Here is a 23343-nt window from a genome sequence, read left to right as displayed (position 1 = left end):
TTACAAACCAGTGTGATGGCTGTAGGAGACATATTTTACTCCTAGCTTCTACTATAGCTCTAATAGGATTTTAAATGTCAAGTCAGCGTTAAGCTAATGTGGCCTCACATTTTTATAGCAGCTCTTTAGATTAGACATAGACATTTGAAGCTTGTAACAGACTAGTCAAATATTCTGTGTTTTGGATGTAGCAGTTTGGATGCTGATTCTTTTAGTGAAGATTTTAGCTGTGAGGCCTGAATATGAATATTAGTGGGGCCTTGTAGCCTGTTGGCCATCTGCCAGTCTGGTCAGTTTTGTCTAGTGAAGTCCAAATATAGCCCAGTTAGCCCAACAAAGAGCCTGTTAACATCAACAGATAGAGTTGGCTGAATTGTGTGCTGGATTCAGTCAGAGAGGTCTGTATGTGGAACTGTAGGTGCGATGGTGAAAGAATGAAGGCAGGGGTGTCTGTCTGAGTGGGATGAAAGGAAAATACACCACAATGGCAGAAAAGTCAGTTTCACAGTTTCTTGAATGGTAGGTACAATGACATCAAATGAATAATCTAACCGCTGAATTTGTGTATTACAGTTTCGTCTTTAGGTGTTTTTTTTATTTTATGTTTTTTTTTTGTTTTTTTCCTGTCCTCTTTATATGTACCTTTTCCTTTCATTTATTTTTATCCCATCCCTACAGGCTTCTGTAAACTGCTGTTATTTCCCATAAATCTCTGTTAGAAAAAAGTGTGTGTGTGTGTGTGTGTGTGTGTGTGTGTGTGTGTGTGTGTGTGTGTATGTATATGTATATATATATATATATATATATATATATATATATATATATATATATACACACACACACACACAAAGATTTACCCCCTTTTCTGTCTAGTTTCAGTGTTCTTTGGTGCTGATTTCTGCTCAGTGAATGGGCACTCCCAAGGATTTGATTCAGTAAGGGCAACATGAATTTGAGGAGAAACTTAATCAGATGCAACACTGGGTGCTGATAATGAACTGAAGGCTTTAGGCAATTGTGGCTAGCAGCAGTTGCCAAGTAATGATTTGAAGAGCTGAGAAAATAACGCTGCTGTATCTGATCCACTTGTACTAGTGCAATACAACAAAAATGCAGTATTGTTTGCAGAGTCACCTTAAAGAGAAAATGGAGAGTTAAAAAGGCTGTGAATTGTTTGAGAATAGGGTACTTTTGTAAACAAAAAAAATTAAAAATCCTTGGAAGGTAAAATGTGAAGTTCCAGTAAAGTGGATTTAAGTATAAAATGTTTTTATTTAATTTCATACTTATTTTTTAAATTTACATCATATTTGACTAGATCACCCAGGAAAACACTAAAGTAATGCAGGCCAGTCCTTAACTGTGTGATATTCATTCAAACACTGTTATTCATTCATAAAACACTGTTATTTTTAACATAATTATAAGGCATTGCAATTTCAGTGTAGCAACTGAGTCACGATATGATATGATCCATATTTTGCAGGCATGGTGGGAGGAGAGGAAGAGGATGATAATGAAGAGGAGAGGAGCATTATGTCTAAAAGAGCAGCGGCCCAGGGCTGGGAGGACTCTGATCTGGAGGAGTACTACTTCTCCAAGTCCAAGTCCGTCATGCACCACCTGTGGAAGGGCAGTGTGTCTGTGGGCATGCTCAGTCCCCGCCTGCAGAGGGCTGTGAAAGACTACCTGAGTGCTAACAAGCATGGAGTGGCCTACAGGGGCCGGCGGAAGCCGCAGCAGAGCAGCAAGCAGGTACTGTGTGAGATGAAGAGGAGAGGCAGGGTCAGGACGCTGGATGGAGCTGAGCTGCCTTTTTCCACGCTGGGTTGGAAGAAAATTGTGCCCGCCTCTTCTCTTGAGCAGCTGTATGGTTCGAGCTTCCGCTCCTGTGCTGTGGTCACCTCAGCTGGTGCCATCCTCCACTCTGGCCTGGGCAAGGAGATTGGTGAGTAGAGACTGACTGGTAGAAAGGGAAGCGGTAGGACCGTATCCTTTCCTTGTGTGTGATGTTCCATAAACAAACAGAAGCACGATTGTGCTTGCATCATGAAGGTCTATACACAGGAGAAGACTGAGGAAATGTTTTGTTTCTATACACAAATGTTCCTATTTTGAGTAGTTATTGTGTTGTGGCTCAAAGTAAAAGTGAAGGCTTTGAAAGGTTTGGACTCATAAGACTTATGTGGGTGGTGATGCATGTATAGGGTTTTCAGATTTCTCATTTTATGAACTCAGAAGTCAACAACCTCAGAGAGTACAACATGGATGAAAAGCCTGTAACACATTTGATCAGGGCCCTAATTTGTATTGAGTGGAATTTTTTTTCTTTGCCACTGGCCTAAAAACACTAAACTGTAAACTTCTGTAGAACAAGAGAGCCCAAAGAGCAATGCTTGTTAAGGGCCTAGGGCCAAAATGACAAGACGGTATACAAATAAAAAAGAAAAGTAGGTTTCAGATTGCCAGTGGCATCACTTGAGGTTAATGGAATGGGGGAGATATACCTGTACTAGGGGTTCTGTGTCCATGATCCCCCAGGAATCATAATGATGTCAAAAAGTCTATTTGTGGCGGCTTTTAGAGTAGCAAGAAAGAGGGAAATGATATTGGCTATTTGGCACATCGGCACACAATAGATCTGTTTTTTGTGATATGTATTAAGCTTAAATACTATATCCATCCTCTTTCCACAGTCACAGATAAAGCAGAGGTACTGAAATCAAGCAGTACCTCTGTCTCCTCTGTCTTGTATAAGCTATAAGGTCCAAAACATATTATTCAGATTATACATCAGTTCAGTCTCAGCTGTTGCAATCAGAGTGTGATTTTGCACCGTTTATAAGACAGACGTTTATGATCATGCTGACAAATATTTGTTCACTTAAAATCCATTAAATTCAGTATTAAATTTAATTCAAAGATTATATAACTCTCTCTCCCTTTCTTCTTGATCACTAACCTCCATCAGATGTGCTCTTTCAGCCCTGTGAGTGTCCTTTAGCATCTTTCTCTCCCTCTCCTGTGTTTAGTAGTACACTATTTTATTAAACTCCAATTTAAAAAAAATCAAAGAAATAATGAGAGATCAGTCAGTGGACTTTTGTTTTTGTTTTAACTGAATTTGAAAATTTGAAATAACTGAAAACTAAATTATTTCTATCTCTGTCTCTCTTGTTCACACCCCCACATTCACACTATAATGTTAAAATAACTGATAACTCACTGATGCATTTGGTCAATTACAGTTGACCACCATCAGGGAAGCACTGTTACCTAAAACTATTGAATTTTTTGACCTTAAATAATTTTTTAACCTTAAAATTGGTCTGTCACAGCACTCCTTTCAGACAGACCCTACCCCACATTACCCCAAATTTCTAACCAAACTCAAATCATTCAGTGAGGAATTGCTTTGTTTGTGCAAACATTACAAGACTGTGTTAATCCACAGAGGGAGGGCTGCACCTTCTCCACCATCCACATCCCTGTTCCCTGTCATGGATTTTCTCTTGAAGGATGTAGTTTCTGCAGCTGTTGTAATTCATGCTTCAGTTACTCATATCACAAATCATATGTGACCTCTGACACATGGGATTACTTCAGATTGCAATTATCCACCAGCATATGTGACCTTTAGGATTACACAGACCGATAACTTTAAGCTAAGAGGATCTGAGATCGTATGAATATACTGTAAATACCCATACGCTCCACAATTGTGTGGTTTACCAGCTACTACAGAAAAATGAGGATGGAGCTCCTCTACTCTCCGTTCTTGGCTTAACCAGACCGACAAAAGCCTCTGTCATCACTATTCTATTGGCTCCCATGTGTTTACATCATTCACATAACTTAACCAACAGCGGTCATTGCATTTTACATCTTCCTTTCCCTCTGTCTGGCACGAAGCAGCGACAGAAACCGACTGTTTCACATCCATTCATTTTGGTTTGTTTTGGGCACTGCTCTCCTTGATCATCTCCTTAGTTGCCATAGTGATGCCTATTGCTGTGCCTGTGAGTGTGGGATCCTCATGCCCTTTGCTATTATGTAACCATCAGGATCTCCTGGTACACTGTGCCCAAATCTGGCCAGCTTTGGCACCCACTGTGGCAGAGTGGCATTTCAATAGGCATGGAAGTGAAGGTGTTTCCATGGTGATGGCCAGCTCCTTTTGTTCCTCTATACAATGGTGGGTATGCAGTTTCAGGCATCCTTTACTGATATTAGGCCATCTTTTCTTAAAGGGCAGAGCATATAAAAGGAAGAAGAGCAGAGTACACGGACCCTCAAAAACCCTCAAAGTTCCTGATTTCCCTTTTATCTGGCAGGAATAACAGTTAGCCAGTCATGCCTTTAGCTTTGAGCAGCAAGCCAACCTCTAATGCTGACTATAGATTTCCACGTCTTTTACCATACAGTGACCTAACATGGTGAAATGCCAAGCCACAAGTTAAGCTTTCAGTCCTTTTTTTATCACAGCTGTGTGTTGAGAGAGGAATAAGAAATGTTTAAAGAAGTTAAAAAAAATGTACAGTTAACAGGGTCTTCCAGTAATATTCAGTTAATATTCAGTTAGGCTTTACAGAAGAATTCCATGCAATGTATGAAACATTTAGAATTTGTAAATGAATACTGTTTGAAAGTGAAGTCATTTTTGGTCATTTCATTTGGTCCATTCATCATGAACTTTACACACAATGTGAAGGACAACAGGTATTTTCAAATTTTGCCAAAAACTGAAAAACGTCGAAAATGGAGATATGAGGTTTTCTTCTGACAACAGCGATATGCACGTTGTTAATAAACACAGATGCAGAAAAGCAAACTAAAATGAAGCAGGATTCTCACTATTTTTATTTGTATTTTTTTATTGACTGTTTTATTGACTAACTTTTGTCATAGAATTATGAATATTATGTGTCACTGTTTAATGTACAAACATTTACTCTTAAGTAACATTTTAAGATTTTATGTTAGTGCCAAACTTCTAGTGTAGTTACTTTTACTTTCACATACTAGGTTTCAGTTAGACCTTTGAAGCTTGTAAAACATTCACTTAATGTGTTCTTTACTCTGTATATTGCAGTTTCACAGATTATTGCCAGCTTTAGCTACAGAGCAAGTTGTTCCCTTTTGTGCAGGCCCCTTAAGTACATGTCGGCTATGAGCCGTTGTCTTTGTGGTGTGTTCAAGTGCACATTTTCATATGAGATCAGAGGCTGACGGAAGAGGATAATCAGTCAGCCTTAGCTGGTACCTCATCATCTTGGTGTATCTGAGAAGGGTCACTGCAAATTTTTAGAAGTTATTTTGACTGATCACCACCTTCCTATGTCTTTATCTATGATGAAACATTCCTGTCTCGATGGGAGTGTTATCCTCCAGGACAATGATGTCCTCGTGCAAGGGCACAAGAGGTAGCTGAAAGATTTGAATGTATGCCAAGGGGTGTTGAAGCTGTAGGAGAATTTAAAATGCTGTCTTCTGGCAACTGTAAGGAAGCTGGCTTTTATTGTTAAAGTGAATGTAATGAGACTTTATTCCAAGTGATTTTGGAGCATTTCTATTGGCTGATTCATAATGGCACTTTCACACAATATAAAGGGCAGCTGCCATGATGTAGAAAAATAAAAATGGACAAAATTGGAGGGATACTTGGTTTCTTATCCATAATGAAGCAGCTAGCATTTTAAAGGAATAGCAAGTTAAAGAAATTGTGAAGGACTCCATATTGTTATCGCTCAGTTAAGCTGATGAGCCTTAAAACGGTAATACAGATTACTTAATTATCAAAAAAGCCAGCAGATTGCCTGATTACTAATAGAATCAGTAATTACAGCCTTACATAAACCAGCAGCTGACAAAAGGACAAGGTGAAAACAGTGTAACTGTCAATTATTAAAAACAAACGTACATTTCTTAGTAACGATGCCTGTTTGTATATGCAGTTAAGCAATTTCAGCTGTTGTGTTTTCTAACCATACACACCTGTTTCAGTGTCTTTATAGTACATGTTCTAATGCCATTAGCTTTTCCCTATATACACATTTAATCTGATGTGCTAATTGAGCTGCAGCTCTCCACATCTCATTATTCCTGCCCACAGAATCCATTCTCTCCAAGCGTTTCCCATGGCCAGTGCCAACTTAGTGGCCCATCTTGAATGTAAAAGCACTCAAGGACAAGCAGTAGAGCCAGGAACATCATGGCACAGCCAAGAGTAGACATGGGAATACTCCCAATGAGGAAACACACGCACACATACACAAAGAGAAAGAGGAACGGAGAGAAAACACTATCTAACAACTGTAGAGTTGTCTATGAAACTGATTAATTGATCAGCGGTGAGTTCATTAAAGTGTTCATGCAGTTGTCTGTGATTGTTGTCACTTTCAGAGCTGGTTGTACATCATCTCTTAAACATAAGCATCAGTTACAGTGTCTGAGTTTTGTTACTGTTCAGTCTTCTGCTGCCACCTAGTGTGCAAAGACGTTGGGTGATTTTTGTATAGCACTGTTCTGTGCTGGGGTATTCAGTGATGACTAGATCAATAGAAATGCTCCAAAATGACATTGAATAAAATCTTATTCAAAATGACATTGAATAAAAACTTGTCTTATAAAGTTAGTAGTTACTATATACTTTTTATTCCTGATGAAGCTGATCATCATTAGTGTGTGCCACAAATGTTCTTGTTCTCTGACGGCACTAAAGCAAGCTAAAGAAGCAAGTCTTTCCTATGTGTATGTGTCTACCATGTGGAACTGTAGCTGATGCTCTTCATTCTCTTGCTTTCCCAAATATTTGCAGTATGCGAACACTAGAGGACGCTCTTCGTCTTTATGCCGCAATAAACACTGTGTGTGTGATCACCTCTGTGCTCTGGACATCAGCCACAACAGTACCTACATAAAGCATTTCTGAAGAAATGCCCTTTGGCATTGGAGACTATACAGATGGGCATTGGTCAGTTAGCAGTGGGTTTCAAGTAGAGAGGGATGGCGGGTAACACTGTTGGTATGTCCTGCACAATATTTTGGGTCCAAGTAAACACCTTTGTGATGTATGTGTGTATTTGTGCATCTCTGTCTTTCCCTCTGTGTGTCTGCATCATTAGCTACTCGATTGAGCTGCTTCTCAAGGCTCAGTGTGCTGTAGCCACATTTATCACAGTGTTTAGACAGTCCCTTGAAGTGCAAAATGAAACTCAACTTCCACTAACTCACCCATTTATCACCTTTCCTTTGCATTTTCCTGTCTCTTTTTGAAGGTAAAAAAACAGTGAAAGTCTCAACTTTAAAGAAATATTTCAACAAATTAGCTCAGTTTTCCCTTTTACCACAAATGGACCTGATCAGCTAGGACATGATTAGTGTCAGTTTTGCATGGAAAAGCATGTTTTAAGCAGTATTACCACCGCCACTTTATTTCCAGACTGTTTTTGTTAGTTGCTCTTATTTTGTCAAGTTATTTTATTTGGCTATTTTATAGTTTTTGTGGAAGGCAGCTGTGAGAGTGGTACATGGTCTGATTTTAGCTCAAGCATAGCAAAGCTATCATTTTTCAAACTAGCCTCCATGGTATACCAACCTCTTATCAGACTTTACACTGGGAATTTTTTATTGTAAGAATTTCCTGAGGCATTTTAATTTTATCTTAAATGGCCGCCTGAAATGTGGTACCTAGTTGCTGCTATAACCAGTAGTGACTTCACTTATCATTTTATTTATCATTAACCAAGAATTGTAGTTCAGCAGGGAAAATAAAATATTTAAAAACATAAACAAATAAAATGATTTAAAACAGGAGTGCCCAATCCTGGTCCTAGAGATCTGCCACTATGTAGCGTTTCGCTCTCCCCTTAATCTAATCTGATCCAGGTGATGAAGACCTTCAGGAGCTTCTGAAATTTAGTTTGAACATTAGAATATTATCTCAGACTAGGGTGTTTGCTCTGAACTCTCCATGGTGGTAGATCTCCAGAGCCATGACTGGGTACCCCTGATTTAAAATGACATAGTGATTGTAGGGAATATAAAGTTGCGAACTGGAGCATAAAAGCGAAAAGCAACCTTACCTTCTTTTGTGTTTTGTTCTTAGGACAGAAAATAATGCGGATGATCTCGGACATTGTTATGGAGCATGTTCAGTTATACATTTAGACAAAAATGTGTCAGCTGTAATTTGTGTGGTTTTATTGAGCACACCAGTGAACAGTGCCTTGTGATAGTTCATTGTAATGAAGTTTTGTTTGTGGGGTTGTGTGGTTGTCACTTCACCCTGCTCTCATTTAGAGCAGATTCTTTTCTCTCTCAAACAAGACATGTTGAACAATTTGAATGGCAAAATGAAAATCTGCCACAGAAACAGCACAAAGTGTGAAAACATTTGAATGTGAAATGCTGAGAATGAAAAGGTTTCTCTAAATATCTGCTTCTTCCATCACAGGGCTGTTTGCGAAGTTTATTCCTCACTTTTAATGTCCACTTTTACCATTTATATCATACCCATAATACATTACCTCTCACTCTGCGTAACACATTAGTTTGCCTGCTTAAGAATGAATTCTCTCTCCTGTGATATACAAACAAGGTCAATGCATTTTGGGAATTTTCTTCTGTGTTTATTGTTGTAAAACCAAATAGTTGCTGTAGAGCACTTCTACACCTGGGAGAAGTAAGCTTGATTTACAGCTTTAAGTTGATTTTTGTTTGAAATTGATTGCTTAGTCAATTTGTTGCCAAATTGTCCACAAGGAATAATTATGTAAATTGAAAAAGCCAAATGTGATAACAGTTGCATGCATGTAAATGCAGGTACTTGAACATATCATTTATGTGCTCAATCTCTATGTAAAACCATGGGCTTTCATTTGCAGTAGACAACCTTTGCTGTTATAGCTGTTTTATAATAGCCTTCACTTTTCCGAGAAGGCACTCCACTTGACATTGGATTGCAGGAATTCCTATCCATTTAGCCACAAGAGCAAGCCTGAGGTTGGGCACTGATGTTGTGCAAATGTGGTGTGCCTCACACTGAGTATTCGAGCTCAACTCAAAGGTATTTGATGAAGTTGACGTTCAGGGTCCATGCAGACCAGACCATTATTCCTCCTCCACCAAACTTTACAGTTGGCACTGTGCACTGAGGCAGATAGTGTTCTACTTCTATCCACCAAACCAAGCTTCATCCATCAAACTGCTAGGTGGATTTTTTTCTGCTGATTGCAAAAAATTTAATGAACTGCAGTGCTGCAAAAGGGGCACGATATAGCAGTGTCTCATTGAAAGACATGGAGCTATTCAGTGCGGCCCATGGAGTACTGCAAGTGTTTGTGGAGATTTCATGTATGTAGGTTTAAATTTAATTCACCTATTGTCACTCAAAGTGTCCACATTCCATGTACTGAGGCATTTAACATTTGTCCTGATGTAAGTGAAGTAAATGATTACTGTTTTGATTCTGTTCTTCTAGATTCCCACGATGCTGTCTTGAGGTTTAATTCCGCGCCTACTGAAGGTTATGAAAGAGACGTTGGGAATAAGACCACCATACGCATCATCAACTCTCAGGTTAGATTGTGCTCATATGAGTCTGGTTTATGAATGTGTGCTATTGTGTCTTATTATTTCAGTTTTGTGCTGTGATCCTTTTCTGCTCAATTAACTCAAACAGGGATGTGCAAAGGTGTTTTAAATTGGAAGTACTGAAATTTTAAGCATCATAGACGACGGGAATGGTGTCATACTAAATTATCATAATTATCATGTGAATTTATATCAAACAGAAAACAAAAAAAGAACACGAGTCTTTGCTATGCTCAAATTATTAATATTTAGATCTCTGTATTATTACAGAGATCTTACATCTCTAAACTCAAATATTTTCGTGAGTTCATTGTGGGATTTGCCCTTCTGTTGGAATTACATGTATGCTCTGCTTCTTCTCTCTGTTCTGTAGATCCTGGCTAATCCCAGTTACCATTTCAACACCAGCTCCCTGTATAAGAACGTGACTTTGGTGGCTTGGGACCCTGCCCCTTATGCCGTGAACCTGCACAAAGTAAGTGCCCATGCTGCTTTGTTCTCTGAATGCAGGGATTATTTTCAAACATGAAGGAAGAAACTATTTGAGACTTTAGTAAAGCAGCCAACTCCAAAGCCACAAACAAATGTGCTTTACATTTTATGGCATTAATATCAACTTATAGTTAGGTCTCTACACAGGTCTCTAAACACTACACTGTCAGAAAGAACTGCTCAGAGACTGATCACTGATCACTGATTGAAGGCAAAATTGGAGGTCCCCTAGATGAACTTGAAGACAGTCACAGATTGTTTTGCTATACTTTAAACATACATATTTTTTATTTATTTTTTGTAAATGATTTTTAAGCTGCGTCCTGCACATTCTTCGTAGTTGTTCACAGACCATCTATAATGGATAGATTTTTCCTCTTTACACATTCATCCACAAGATCTCAATGATCAATCATGCCTCAATTTCACTTAATGAACTGTGTGGCATCTTGCATTGTAAGGTTGGATACTCTGTCATTTGTTGTAGCTTTTAAGAGAACAGACAGGCCTCACATCAGAAACATCTTTTAAGCATTAATGACGTACATGCATGCAAGCAATTATTTTTGACTGACTCTGTAAGTGTTGATTTGTAGGGATGCACAGTGATGTCAGCAATTATTTGCATAAAAAAACAATATTTATCATTATTAAACAAATGTTTAAACTTGACCGATATTCAAACAAATATTTGATGTATTTGTTGTGCTCTGGAAGAGAAGAACATTCAGCCATGGTGGGGTACTGTGGTAAGAGGTCTTGTGCTTTATTCATTTTACTGTATTTTTAACCCTACAGAAAATATAGTACCAAGTCAGATAATTTGCGGTAGAATTTTCACAATACACTTTGACTTTTGAATATTTGTCAAATCCAATGGAAGAATGCACCCAAATTAGAATATTTATAGCTACTACTGTTGTGGCTTCCAGTGCCACTTAGTTAATTACCACTGTTATTGTGACTACCAGACAAAGGAAAGAGCATGCCATTAGTGGCCATAATCAAACAGTTTATTTTTGTCTTAATTAGAATTATATGGGGATTTTACAAACCATGGGGATATATATGAAAATGTAACTCAGTCATTCAGAATGACAAAATGTATTTATTTCATAAACTGAATAGTGCTGGCAGGCAAAGATGCATCCTTGTGTGAGGTAATCGAATGATCTGCTTGAGACAGCAAACTTTTTTTTTCTGACAAGCCAACATGGAAAGTGGGTGTTTTGTAGCAGCGAGCAATTATATTAAAATTTGGAGTAGTGAAGTAAGCTGCTAGCTTAGCTGTGTGGCTAAGAGGTGCTTTTTTACTAGAACTTGCACAGCATGATGTTAAGACAGAACATTTCATTAGCTCTCATGAGTATATTGTAGAGCCTGCATAATGGGAAGAACTGGCTACGTGCTCTTGCTTTCAGCACAGCCATACCCTTTAGTTTATAATGACAGTGGGATCTCACTGACATGGGAAGTATATGGAAAAGATCTTCTCAGAATAGGCCTTGCAAGTCATGACCACTAGGCAAAATCACTGGTTTAATCACTATGTGCTTTTGGGGGCACTTGCCAATTTGAGCTGAGCACACCAGGTGGATTTAGGAGGACTAACATTTAAAACATGAGATTTAACACAGTTATGTATCTTTCACCTATTTATTTATTTGAAAATAATATATTTAAAATTAAATTGTATTAATTGCTGGCTTAATTAAAGCATGTGTATGACAATAAGATAATAAACCTTTATTAGTCCCACAACAAGGGAAATTCACACTGTGCTACAACAGCAAAGGGATAGCTAGGCGCAAGAGTAACGAGAAGAGAATTAACTAATATTTGTCACTTAATTAATATTCACATTTCACCTCTTAACAGCTTTGTAATTCTGTGGACCCAATGGCATTTGAGGGAAAAATATACACAGGACGAAGCACATCAGCTTTGGAATAATTATGTTTCCTGCATCGTGTGATACAGGATTAACATCGATTTTACCTATAGAGAAGAATAGAAAGAAGACCAACTTGGATCTAACATCTTATTTGGGCATCGTTTATATGAGAGGAGCATGTCAGAAGTACATTGTCTGGGCTGTGGTGGTGTGTCAACTGTGGGCAAAGCTGCTATTTGTACATTCAGAAAGATGATGGAGACGGCACTGATTAAGTAGTGACAGAAATTTGGTTGTCATTTTGATAAGGTTAGTATGTATATTTGTTGAATGCAAGATGTAACAAGTGTTAAGGCTGTTCTTCACAGCTAACCAATTAATGTTCATGTCTGATTTTTTTGCTCTTACTCCAATTTAGCAACACAGCTTGCTGCAGCATGAGGCTTGTTTATAGTGGGCATTACAGCAGTACATATTTAATCAGCATTGTTCCTGTAAGTGCTTGGCTTGAAAAAGAGCCAGTGTGATGTTAAGGGGGAACATTTTATTAGCTCTCATGAATATAGCCAAAATAATGGGAAGCACTGTTTGTGGTGTCAGAGTTCCTTTCTTCAGAAGCCTGAGAGTACAAATGGTCTTGTCAGACAGTAACAGGTCTATATTCTATATTTTCTTGTATTTATTTTTGCTTTTGGTGTGTCTGACAACTTATGCACGAAAATAGCCAAATACTGCATTCAAATGATCAGGGTGCAGTGGCACATGTGGTTTTTTTTTTGTGTTTGTTTTCTTCTCCTTAATATGCTGTAAATCTGATGTTTTCAGAGCTGTGTGGACATACAGACAATGTTTTCAAATCAGATCTAAGCCACTTTGACTGCGTTCACATTATCCACATATGTGGTCCTGGATAGCAAACATACATTTGTTAAGTCATTGTTACTGCGCCATTAAGCCTGGCGTATGTAAATAAGTTCTGTTCTGATTGGCTGCTCTCTCATTTACAAAGCAGTCTGAGCTGAAACACTACTTATAAGTTCAAAATAGTATATATTCTATATATCTTTTTCTTTTAAACTTATGCAAGAGCAGTAAAGCTGATCCCAGATCAACTTATAAGCAGGACGTCTTCGAAGAATCAACAAGGTACAGAAATAAAATTTTTGCAATTGGAGTAGGATAACAAAACATTCACGTTTTATGTGTACTGCTTTGAAATGATTTCAGTTAAAGGAGAAGCAAGTGCAAGATTGTGGCTGAGCTCCTACTTTTGTAGTGGTAACTCACCATTTCAAGTTATTCAGGCACAGAAAAAGCTGCAGGCATGATAATGGCTTGGCAAAAAAAGTGAACTATAAGCTTTTCTTGAGTGGGTGAATGAAAAGATGGCCTTTCATGATCCAGTGCTTTTGCTTTTTGCACAGTAAAAGAGGCAGTTCATTCAAAGATATTCAGTATGTTTGAGTGATACATTTTCCAAAAAGATGAAAAATGCATGCCTGTAGATGTGCAGGTTATTTGTTAGAAAGTGCTTTCTAAAGGATGTTTTTGTTTGTTTGTTTGTGTTTAGTGGTACACAAGCCCTGACTACAACCTGTTTACCCCATACATGGAGCACAGAAAGCAGTTTCCTGCTCAGCCTTTCTACATTCTGCACCCCAAGTTCATCTGGCAGCTATGGGACGTGATCCAGGGCAACACCTTGGAGAACATCCAGCCCAACCCGCCTTCTTCAGGGTTCATCGGTATGACACACAAACTCGCTCATTTCTGTCTCTCTCTCCCTCTTTCTCACTCACCTTGTGGTGCGCACAAGGTTTCCTGGCCAGCCACCAAGAAAAAGACCAACACAAACCCACCAGCTACAATGCAAACAATCACAGGCATGTCAGCCTGTGCTCACAGAATGGAATTAAGCCACATGATCTCCAATCACCTTCTCTTTAGACGTTTAACAGAGGCAGAAAATGCAAACTGGTTTCCTGCGTGGTGTGATGTGCTGGTGTGTTGACCTCTAAATTAGACCCTGTGATGGTCCAGCAGCCAAATCTGTTCTGTTCTTTTCCTGTCCTGAGAACCATGTCCTGCTGATAAAATTCAGCCTGCTGGAGTCGGTGCCTCTGCCAGCTGGATCTTACCACCCTTGCACACAGGCTGTCTAAAACTGAAGGTATTTGTCTGGATGCCTTGCTTCCTGTGCTGTCTCAAAAATCAGTGCCTTAGAAGGCAGCGTTGTCAGTGCTTGTGCTTTCTGCCTTATTTTTTTTTTATATATATAAACGCCTCAGTGCAGAGGCAGAGTATTATGGGATGTGTAAGGCATTAAAAGATGCATCTACACGGCCTTCAAAAAATGGCCAAATGGCTGAGCCTCAGCAGGCAGCGTTTTAAAGAAACATTAGATAAAGACATGACTGGGTGCTTTGCTGCTTCAGAATACTGTTTGAGTTGGCAGAATTTATTATATTTCAGACAAAGACATAGATGCAACAGTGCTCGCGGTTAATATACATATGGATTCTGTTGCTATAGTAATAGCTGAATGCATCGAAACATTCAGAATGATTTACTACATGTGACAGTCTTTTTCCTTTATTTAAACATATTAATTGGCTGCTCTGAAGAAGGACTGGGTGAAGTAGAATTGGGGATGTGCACACAGACTTGAGTACTCTTAATTTCTTGAGGTGTCACTATTGGAATACTGAAATTGCTGAAAATTTAGAAAATATACAGGCTAACAATTCAGTGAAACAGATTTTATATTTTTGCAGAACTGTAAAACGTGATAGCTTTGCTCATATTTGGGAGTAAGTATATTGTTATTTTGGTACCTGGAATACAAGTGCCTTAATGTGAGTGCATTGTTGAGGGCACATTATCAAAGATGTGAAAAGGCAGAGATAACATGGCATCATCATTAACTGGACTACTCTAGCTGATGATAGGTCCAGAAAAAGAGAAGACACTGTCACTGTTCCAAAAAAAAACTCACTTTATCTGGTCTTTATTTTTCTACATTGTTTGAACATGGCAGCTGCAGTTTACATTGTGTTAACATTTTATGTTAACGGACCAATAAAATGCTCATTGCATTGAAAAAAAATATAAAGAGCGTTTCTATGGAGGGGCAGTTGTGCCAAACTGATAAGCAGTCACTACAGTGGAAAACTATGAAATGGATTCTATACATGACATCACTTTTCCATAGTGGCAAAAACAAACCCTCTAGTTCAATGTTTTCATATAACTTAAATAATTAAATAATAGTAAAAAAGGAGTGGCCTTTATCACACACAAAAAAAAAAAACACTCATGTATTTCAAACTGACACAGTTCAATGTGCACATAACCTCCTGTAGACACAACCAATGAGCACTAATAAAGAACACTGGCTGGCTACAACTGTGAGTCATTAGCTGGAGTCTTCACACCTAGCTACATGACTTCACACACATTACACACACAAACTCACAAATGCACACACTTTGTTTAGAATATTTGGCACTACAGGTGAGGATGGCATTGTCAGAGCAGCAGAGTGGACAGAAACTGAAGATCACACAAGTTCAGATAACATTTGTCCACTCTGGTCCTCATAAAACACTAGACAACCACACTGTCCACAGGGTACATTCACAGCTTTGAAATGCAGGAAAAAAGTTCTGCATGTTTTGTTGCGTTCGAAGTCAAGGTTTTGTTTGTTATCCATTATTATATGTGTTATATATGTATTATAAGTGTTATCTTTGGAATGAAAGTCACTTTCATGAAGTCTTTTGGCTCTTACCGGAAAAGCAGAAATTCAGTCATTAGTAGGGGGGTGTTTATGTTTACCAACTTTACTTCCACAGATAGCATCATTCAAGATAGAATATGTTTACCATGGAAAGTCAAATAATGTCATTTGTAAGGGATTTGATTGGCTGATTCATACAGGACAAAGTCTTTTGGAATTTCATTAAATTACCACTGATGGCCTACATTGAAAATCGATATCTCAGATATACTCATCAGTGATATGCAACAGTAACTCAATAACAATAACAACACTCCACATGGCCCTGTGTAATAGTAAGTTATGTTTTTACATTATTGTTAGGGCTGCTAGATTAAAAGAGGCAGGACTACTGTTCTTGTGAAGTCGATTTTAACAGGACTTCTATTGTTGAGGGGAGCTCTGAATCTGGCAACTTGCAGAAGATCATTCACTCTGCATATTGCTGATCTGACTTGTAAAAAACTATGGACATTGCAGACTTGAACTGGATTAAAATCTCTTCATTTGCAGTGCTTCCCCAGGTAAAGATAATCTAGCTTGAGTAGAGCTCTGGACTGGCCTAGGTCACAGACAGACAGGTGTTTGGACAGACAGAGTGTGGAACACCTACACTGAGTAAAGGCAGAGACTGTGTGGTGGGTGGGGGTGGGTACACCACTGACACATTTCTGCTGTATAGCACGGAGGACTCTTGGGCTTGCCTGAAACAGGACAAATGCTGCGCACCCACTCAATGGCAGGCCAGCTCTTCCTCTCAGACTTGGCAAGGAACACATTTACATGTGCACAAGAGAAAAGGAGGGCTTCCTTGCTAGGACGAGACCTCCGGAGGGTTGCTTCTCTCCATGGCTGGGGTGCTGCATCCTAGCTCCTGTGGGCCGCTGGAAATCTGCACAGTGCAGGCCACCGTGTTGCTTTGCACCATGCGGTTCAGCTGGATGACCGTAGTCTTGGAAGGCATAGATGATTGGCCGTTCTCCATAGATCTCACCTTGCAGTGGAACAGGATCAGGAAACATCTGTAAAACTGCAGGAGGAAAGAGAGGAAAATGGCTAATAGAAGATTAGAAGGAATAATGAAACGAGGGGTTTAGAAGATAAAAAGGATGAAGGCATTACTTCTGTGGCATATCTTGCTGTGAGGACTTGAGTTGAGAGAGGAGGAGAAAGCAAAGTTTTGCAGGTCACTTGAGATAGTTGAAAGTTCTCTAATGCTTTTAAGGAGTTCAGGAAAACCCCACCACTAATGACACAACCACAAAGCCATACTGGTCGACAACATATTACACCATTTATACAGATGTTGGGAAATTCACTTGCAGAGGTTTGCCTCTGTCCCAGAAAACAGCAACACTTAGCTTCAGCGCATGGTTATGAAAGTGTGAAGTTTTTAAGGCTACGTGAGGTAGATTAATATGCTGCACTGTTAGGGTCCCTGAATCTGTTTGCATATGTCGACCAGAAGTATTCTTAGAATACTTTAGCATCTTACCATGATAATGCTAGAGATATCTCCATGTGCAAAATGTCTTTGTGCCATAGTGCATTAAATCTCCATCCCACAGCAACCACAAATATCTTGTGTAATTAAAGGACGTCTGTTACATCTGCCTCTGGGACAAATAAGAGAGATTTCTCTATTGGTAAAAGCATAGAAAAACGTACCATATGGCTTCTACTAAAAGTGTGTTTTGAGTTGTTTTCGGTTCTTTTACTAAGTACTGGAAATGATTATCATTTCACCTACTACAAATGCAGCAGGGGTGTAACAGTACAACATATCATATTCCATCGTTGTATGGATGCTAGTATGATAAGGGCACTATAGGACACAGGTTTTATTGTTAAATATGCTGCTAAGAAATGAGTCTGAATGGATCAGGCAAAGCTTCACTGTGAGGTCTAAAGCCATGACATGAAACCATTAACATATTTTTGCTGCCTCAAACTGTATTAAATTGAGAGAGCACTATACTTTTTTATGAATTTTGTGAATTAGAATTGGAGCAAGGGGTCTTCTTGTAAGTGTAATTCTTGTAATTTTTTAAACATATGAATGTGAACAAAATGTATGAATTTATAGCATGAAGAACAATATAAGTATGAAGTCCAAAGATATTGCCCCTTATTTATCAAGCACCCCAGTATAAGAACACTGATCTGAGGTCAGACCTCATCGGTCCTTGGAGTCCTATTCAGTGCTGTATAAATGGCTAAAGTTATGTTAGACCAGAATTATTCATCTGAGATTTATGATAAATATGGGCCACTGTGTGTAAATTTGAAGCAATCGTATGTGTTTGAAGAATATTAAAATATTAGCTTAGAAAAACAAAAGTGTCTGATGACTTGTTTCTCCTCACTGTAGAGAGTGAACATTCTTTAAGTCTGTGTTTGCATGTTTGTTTCTCAAATGCAGCATTTAGTTTGAGTACTCTTGTCTTTCAGGCATCCTGCTGATGATGTCCCTGTGTGAAGAGGTCCATGTTTATGAGTATATCCCATCACTCAGACAGACAGACTTGTGCCATTACCATGAGCGCTACTATGACGCAGCGTGCACTCTGGGCGCTTATCACCCGCTGCTCTACGAGAAGATGCTTGTCCAGCGCATCAATTCCGGCTCAGAGTCCGACCTCAAGAGGAAAGGCAAGGTTACGCTCCCTGGCTTCAGCACCATCCACTGTGATCCCTGAACTAGGACCTCTGCATAGAAGGGTGCAATAATCGTCCCCGTTTAGCAGAGGAAGCCCATGAACCATCCTGGGAAAGCTGGAAGTTGGGTTTGGCTGAGGCCCTGCATGGACCTTACCTGAGGAGACAGTGGTACACAGACGAAACTGTGCTCTTACGGAACAGTTTGTAAAAGTTGCATTTTCTGAGCCTTGTGTGATTTAGAGGTCATTGGGTAGCAATAGGGTTCTCCTAGGAAAGGTGTGTTTAGATATTTGGTAATTTTGCTGTTGCTAGCCATCATGTGACAACATTTGAAAGTGTTTGTGTCTCTGTGATGGTCTAGTCAAAAGGGGGGGATCTGGGGGTGAACTATGTATTTGTGTGCTTTAACTGAAATCTTGCCACAGTTGGAGTTTCTTGAGGAACAGTTTAGCAGTCAGCAACACTGAATGTTACCAATCCGTTCTAGACACACTAACTAACAATGATGAATTTATCTTCTCACTGAAGTATGAAGGCTTTTATTTATTTTTATTTTTTTAGTGAATGCACATTTTAAACACACTGTTTTTACCAGTGGTCACTAATAACTTATTAGGTCTCGTGGTCGTACTTAAAAGAGACTTGAATTTTGTTTACTGCTGTATTACAGTTTTCTCAGCTGCTTTGAAAATAACATTGTGCTGGACTGTGTCCTGGACTGCCATCTGAGCTGTGTTGTATTTTTCCCTTGAGTGTTACATAATCTCGCAAGGCCACTCAAAGTAGATAACTTTTGACATAAAAACAATTCTTTACTTGTCATTGCGTTGAGTATATAGCATGAAATGTCCATAGCCATTTTGAGTTACACTGTCAAGCAGTTGAGAAAACAACCTTTTCACCTTATTCTGCACTTTAGGAGAACCTTCACTGCTCTTAGTGTTGGAAGCTATTGGCGTCTTTCAGCATAAGGCTGGATTTGGGCTTGAAGGCCCGTATTCTGCATTCATACCACTGCCCGACCATCACTGGACTTCAGGCCTTTGGCAATATAATATTGATCGATTGTGTATTGTTTAAACCAGCATAGCCTGGTTGTCCTATATGTCTTGCGGTCCTCGTGCGCTCCCCATGGAGTCGCACTCAAAAAGCGAATGAAGAGTTTTCCATGCATTGTATGCGTTGTATATTGAAGCTTTTTATTTGAACTGACTTGGGGTTTTTACCCTCACATTGTGTTCTCTTATATGTAAATAGGTTTGTTTGTGTGTTTTTTTTTTGTTTGTTTTTTTTTTTTAAACTGATAGAAAGCAAAGTTTTTTTTCTTTTGAGTTTCAATATGTGCCATTTATTTGTGAGAGGAAAAGACTTTCAAGCTGATATTTGTATGATCTAAAGGAGGCAAACTAAAATCTGTATAGCTGTTGTGAGTTGTAATAGCAAAACTGGTCAGATGTATTCACTCAGGTGTTAGACTATGAAATGTGGCATCTTCTGTTTGGAGTTGCACCACATCCTTATCTCAAGTCTCTCACAGACTTGGGCATGTGAATCTCTATGGGTGATAAGTATGATACTATGGTGGTCCCGAGTTCCTCATGTTTCACTTAAACAAATGGAAATTGACAGTGTTACAAGAAAGAGTAATTCATTTTTCAGTTTTGACTTCAGTAGGAAAGATTTAAAAATGTAAGCCTCTGTTGTTTTTGAGTAATGGCAGGGTCAGGGATCACAGTTTACTTGGGTAGGACAAGCAAGCTCTTATTAACTGACTATCACTTTGTGTCTCTCCAGCTGTCTCTGATCATTTTCTATGTCCAACACTCTTACCAGCTCTCAGCATTTTCAGAATGAGTGAGACCTGTAGAGTCTCTGCTTATTTCCCCTTTAGAGAGCTGTATTAGTGGACAGAAGATAAGACGAAGCTGTTGGTTAGTGGGTAGCAGGCTTTTTCAGTGTTTCTGCAGGAGTGTGATACGCTCCACTGAGCTCTGTTTCTGAATAACATCTCACTGAATGTCTTCTCCTCATAAGCCTTTAACCTGAAGAGCATTAGCACCATCAAAACAACAGAATGACTTTTTTGCTGGCGGTTTTGGGAGTGATTTACCAGTTCAGATTGTGCTGCCGAAAAGCATTATAGTTCACTACATGGTAGAAAAAGTATTCAAAAAATACTGATCAATTTCAGTCCTCTTAGGGCTTTTTTTTTTTTTTTTAATCACAAATTGTTGTGCCAGTGTTATTGTACAATTACTTTTACTTCTGTTCAAAATAAAGAACTAACTGTGTAATTAGTACAATGCAAAGTGGAAACGGCATGCTAAGTAGCAGGGTTTCTAATCTTTTGTGGTTAGCATAGTTAACTATAAGTCTTGGTTAACAACTAAGCTAAGGAGAAAAAAGGGGATGTTTAACTTCCTTCTTTAAACATGTTGAAGTTATCATTTTAGATAACGGTAATATAGTAATGAGTATTGGCCACTTTGAGTTTATCAATGCAGTATGTTAGGCATGGGCAGAGATTCTGAGCCATGATATTGGGTGTTTCTCTGGTCAAGTGGTAAAGGCCTGTATGGTGCTGGAACAGTGGTGCTGGGCATCTGTGCTGAATTTCTTTATCATGCTCTCTCAATATCTATCTAGCCATCTATCTAGCTACCTAGAGTGCACTCTAAGTAATTGGACACTGACACATTTGTTTTGGGTCTGTGCTCTGGCATTTTTGGATTTGTAAAAAAAATAAAAAGTAAAAAACATGGTTCTGAGGTTAAGCTTCAGAATGTCCCCTTTAATGGAGGGTAGATCCATGTTGCTGTGTATGTTGGATTATGTAAAAATCGCAGCTCCTTTTAAAGCAGGACCTCATTTCAGAGGCCCATACATAATTGAACGTAATTAAATCATGAGTAAAATGCATTCTCAGTGGGATTCACTGGCCTGCATTTCACGTGAGTCAAGAAAATTCAACGTTTTGACTCTAATTTCTATTTTTACAGATGCTTTTGTACATTTTTTAGAATTCCTCTTGCTCCCCTCAAAGATGTGAGTCACTGCCAACATGTTTGACAAATGAGGTAGAATGCACAAGACATTTTGGCAAACTGTGTCCAGGATTTACATCTTGTAGTAAGTCCCGTAAGTCCTGCTTACATATTGGCTAGTGTTCTTATTCTGTCCAGCAACCTGAAGGTATTCTTCAGTTAGACACACTTTTCTTTTCCTTTTTTTTTTTTTGGTAAATTTTCAGCCTTGTGCTGAACTTTTTAATCAGCATTGATGTTGAGAGACATCTACCAGCAGCCTCACTCATCGTTTCATTACAGATCCAATGTGCTGGAGTACAGAGCTAAAATGCTCTATTTCTCTCTCTCTTTCATTCTTACTCTCTCTCTCTGACTCTATCTGTGCCACACAGCCTTTGAACATTTGACCTGGTAAACATGTTGTATATTTGAAGCCTGACATTTTGACTGTAGAAGGCAGCAATTTTAAGCCAGGAAACTTTCAAAAGCCATGGGATGCTTTTGATGGCATTTCTTTCATTTGTTAATGCAAGTCATGATTAGACTTGAATCTGGTTTAAAATGAACTTGTGTATTATGTTAACTGTTTTCTAACATGTAAATAAAAATACACAACTTAATGTACATATGTCTTGTAGTTAGTGCCAATAAGTACAATATATAGTGTCAGTGTATTTAAATATTTAGTGTCACAAAAGTCAAGCTCAAAAGATGGCTTGCAAAATTAACACTGATGTCAAATGGACTACCGTTGATATTTCAACTTTATAAGAACAGTAGAAAAATATTATAGGCCAACAAGTAATGGAGTTCTTTCTCCACGTGTGCTAATGACATGATTTATTACTTTATATGTGATAACCTTTCAGAGACTTGGCTCGTTTATATATGACACTTCAAAACTAAAACTGTAGCAGCAAGAATGCAAGTTTATAAGCAATTCTGGTGGATCTAGATTTTTTTAAGGTATGGCTATAAAAGAGGAAGGGAAGGGACTGATAATTGCCTAATATATATTATCTATTTATATATATTCATCCATTTGTATACTGGCTCCAAAGGGTGTGAAGTGCTTGGACCCCAATAATCGCCACTTATTTGTTTATTACTCTCTTGTAATTTGTAGATGATGGCTTAGCTCTCATAGTAGTTAAGAGTGGTTAACAGTTCAACAGCACTCAATGTGTTTCACACCTATTTCAGACAAAAATGAAGTGGTATCTGATTATCTTGGCTGCAAACAATAATATATGCATAGTAGCCTTTTTGCACCCGAAGCTATTGAAGAAATGTCTGTCTGAAAATGAAACCAACTGCTCAAGAAACTTCTGTTGCTTCCATTTATCAGTACCATTAAGGCACCAATTTCCAGTCACTGTCAAGTGGCCAATCAGATTTCTTCTGGAGCCAGTGCCTCTGTGGCCATCCCAGGATCCACCCTGTTTATAATAATATCTAATAAACAGATAGGTAACAAATTAATGAAAAAACAAACTTAAAGTTCCTTAGAGTAAGGTAGTAGGCTGCCATGAGTCACAGAACAGCTTTAATTTGCCTTGGCATAGTTTATACTATAGTCTCTAGAACTGTACTGAAGAGAAAACACTTTCTAAAAAATATTCTCTCAGTCGGAGTTTTGATGATGGTGGTAGAGAGCAAAAAAGTGTTTAATCTGGTTGATTTTTGGTGATTACAAATTATGATTTAACATCATTTTCACATTCATCAAACCATTCAGTGACCCATCATACTTTGTGGATAGAGGTGTTGTCATTCTGCATGAGACATCAGGATAGAAATATTTATTTCCTCATAGGATAAAGGTGATCAGGCAGAGTAGCTTTGTATTGATTTGCAGTGATCCTCCCCTCAAGTGGGACAAGTGGACTAGCCTAACA

The 23343-nt window shown here is 38.6% G+C and overlaps 2 protein-coding genes across 2 annotated transcripts in view; one reads left to right on the top strand and one right to left on the bottom strand.

The window, feature by feature from the left end:
- Window positions 1-22069, top strand: part of st6gal2a (ST6 beta-galactosamide alpha-2,6-sialyltranferase 2a) — a 68704-nt gene extending 46635 nt beyond the window's left edge. The window contains exons 4-8 of the mRNA XM_017704675.2: window positions 1487-1948; window positions 9482-9579; window positions 9968-10069; window positions 13551-13725; window positions 18210-22069. Of these exons, the coding sequence (XP_017560164.1) occupies window positions 1487-1948; window positions 9482-9579; window positions 9968-10069; window positions 13551-13725; window positions 18210-18457 (1085 nt within the window). The 3' untranslated portion in view covers window positions 18458-22069. The remainder of the gene's footprint in view (window positions 1-1486; window positions 1949-9481; window positions 9580-9967; window positions 10070-13550; window positions 13726-18209) is intronic.
- Window positions 14952-23343, bottom strand: part of tmtops2b (teleost multiple tissue opsin 2b) — a 39832-nt gene continuing 31440 nt past the window's right edge. Inside the window, exon 4 of the mRNA XM_017704676.1 lies at window positions 14952-16788. Within this exon, the coding sequence (XP_017560165.1) occupies window positions 16573-16788 (216 nt within the window). The 3' untranslated portion in view covers window positions 14952-16572. The remainder of the gene's footprint in view (window positions 16789-23343) is intronic.

This window comes from Pygocentrus nattereri, chromosome 6 (assembly GCF_015220715.1).
Source record: "Pygocentrus nattereri isolate fPygNat1 chromosome 6, fPygNat1.pri, whole genome shotgun sequence".
Taxonomy (NCBI): domain Eukaryota; kingdom Metazoa; phylum Chordata; class Actinopteri; order Characiformes; family Serrasalmidae; genus Pygocentrus; species Pygocentrus nattereri.
This window is presented reverse-complemented; position numbering and strand designations above follow the sequence as displayed.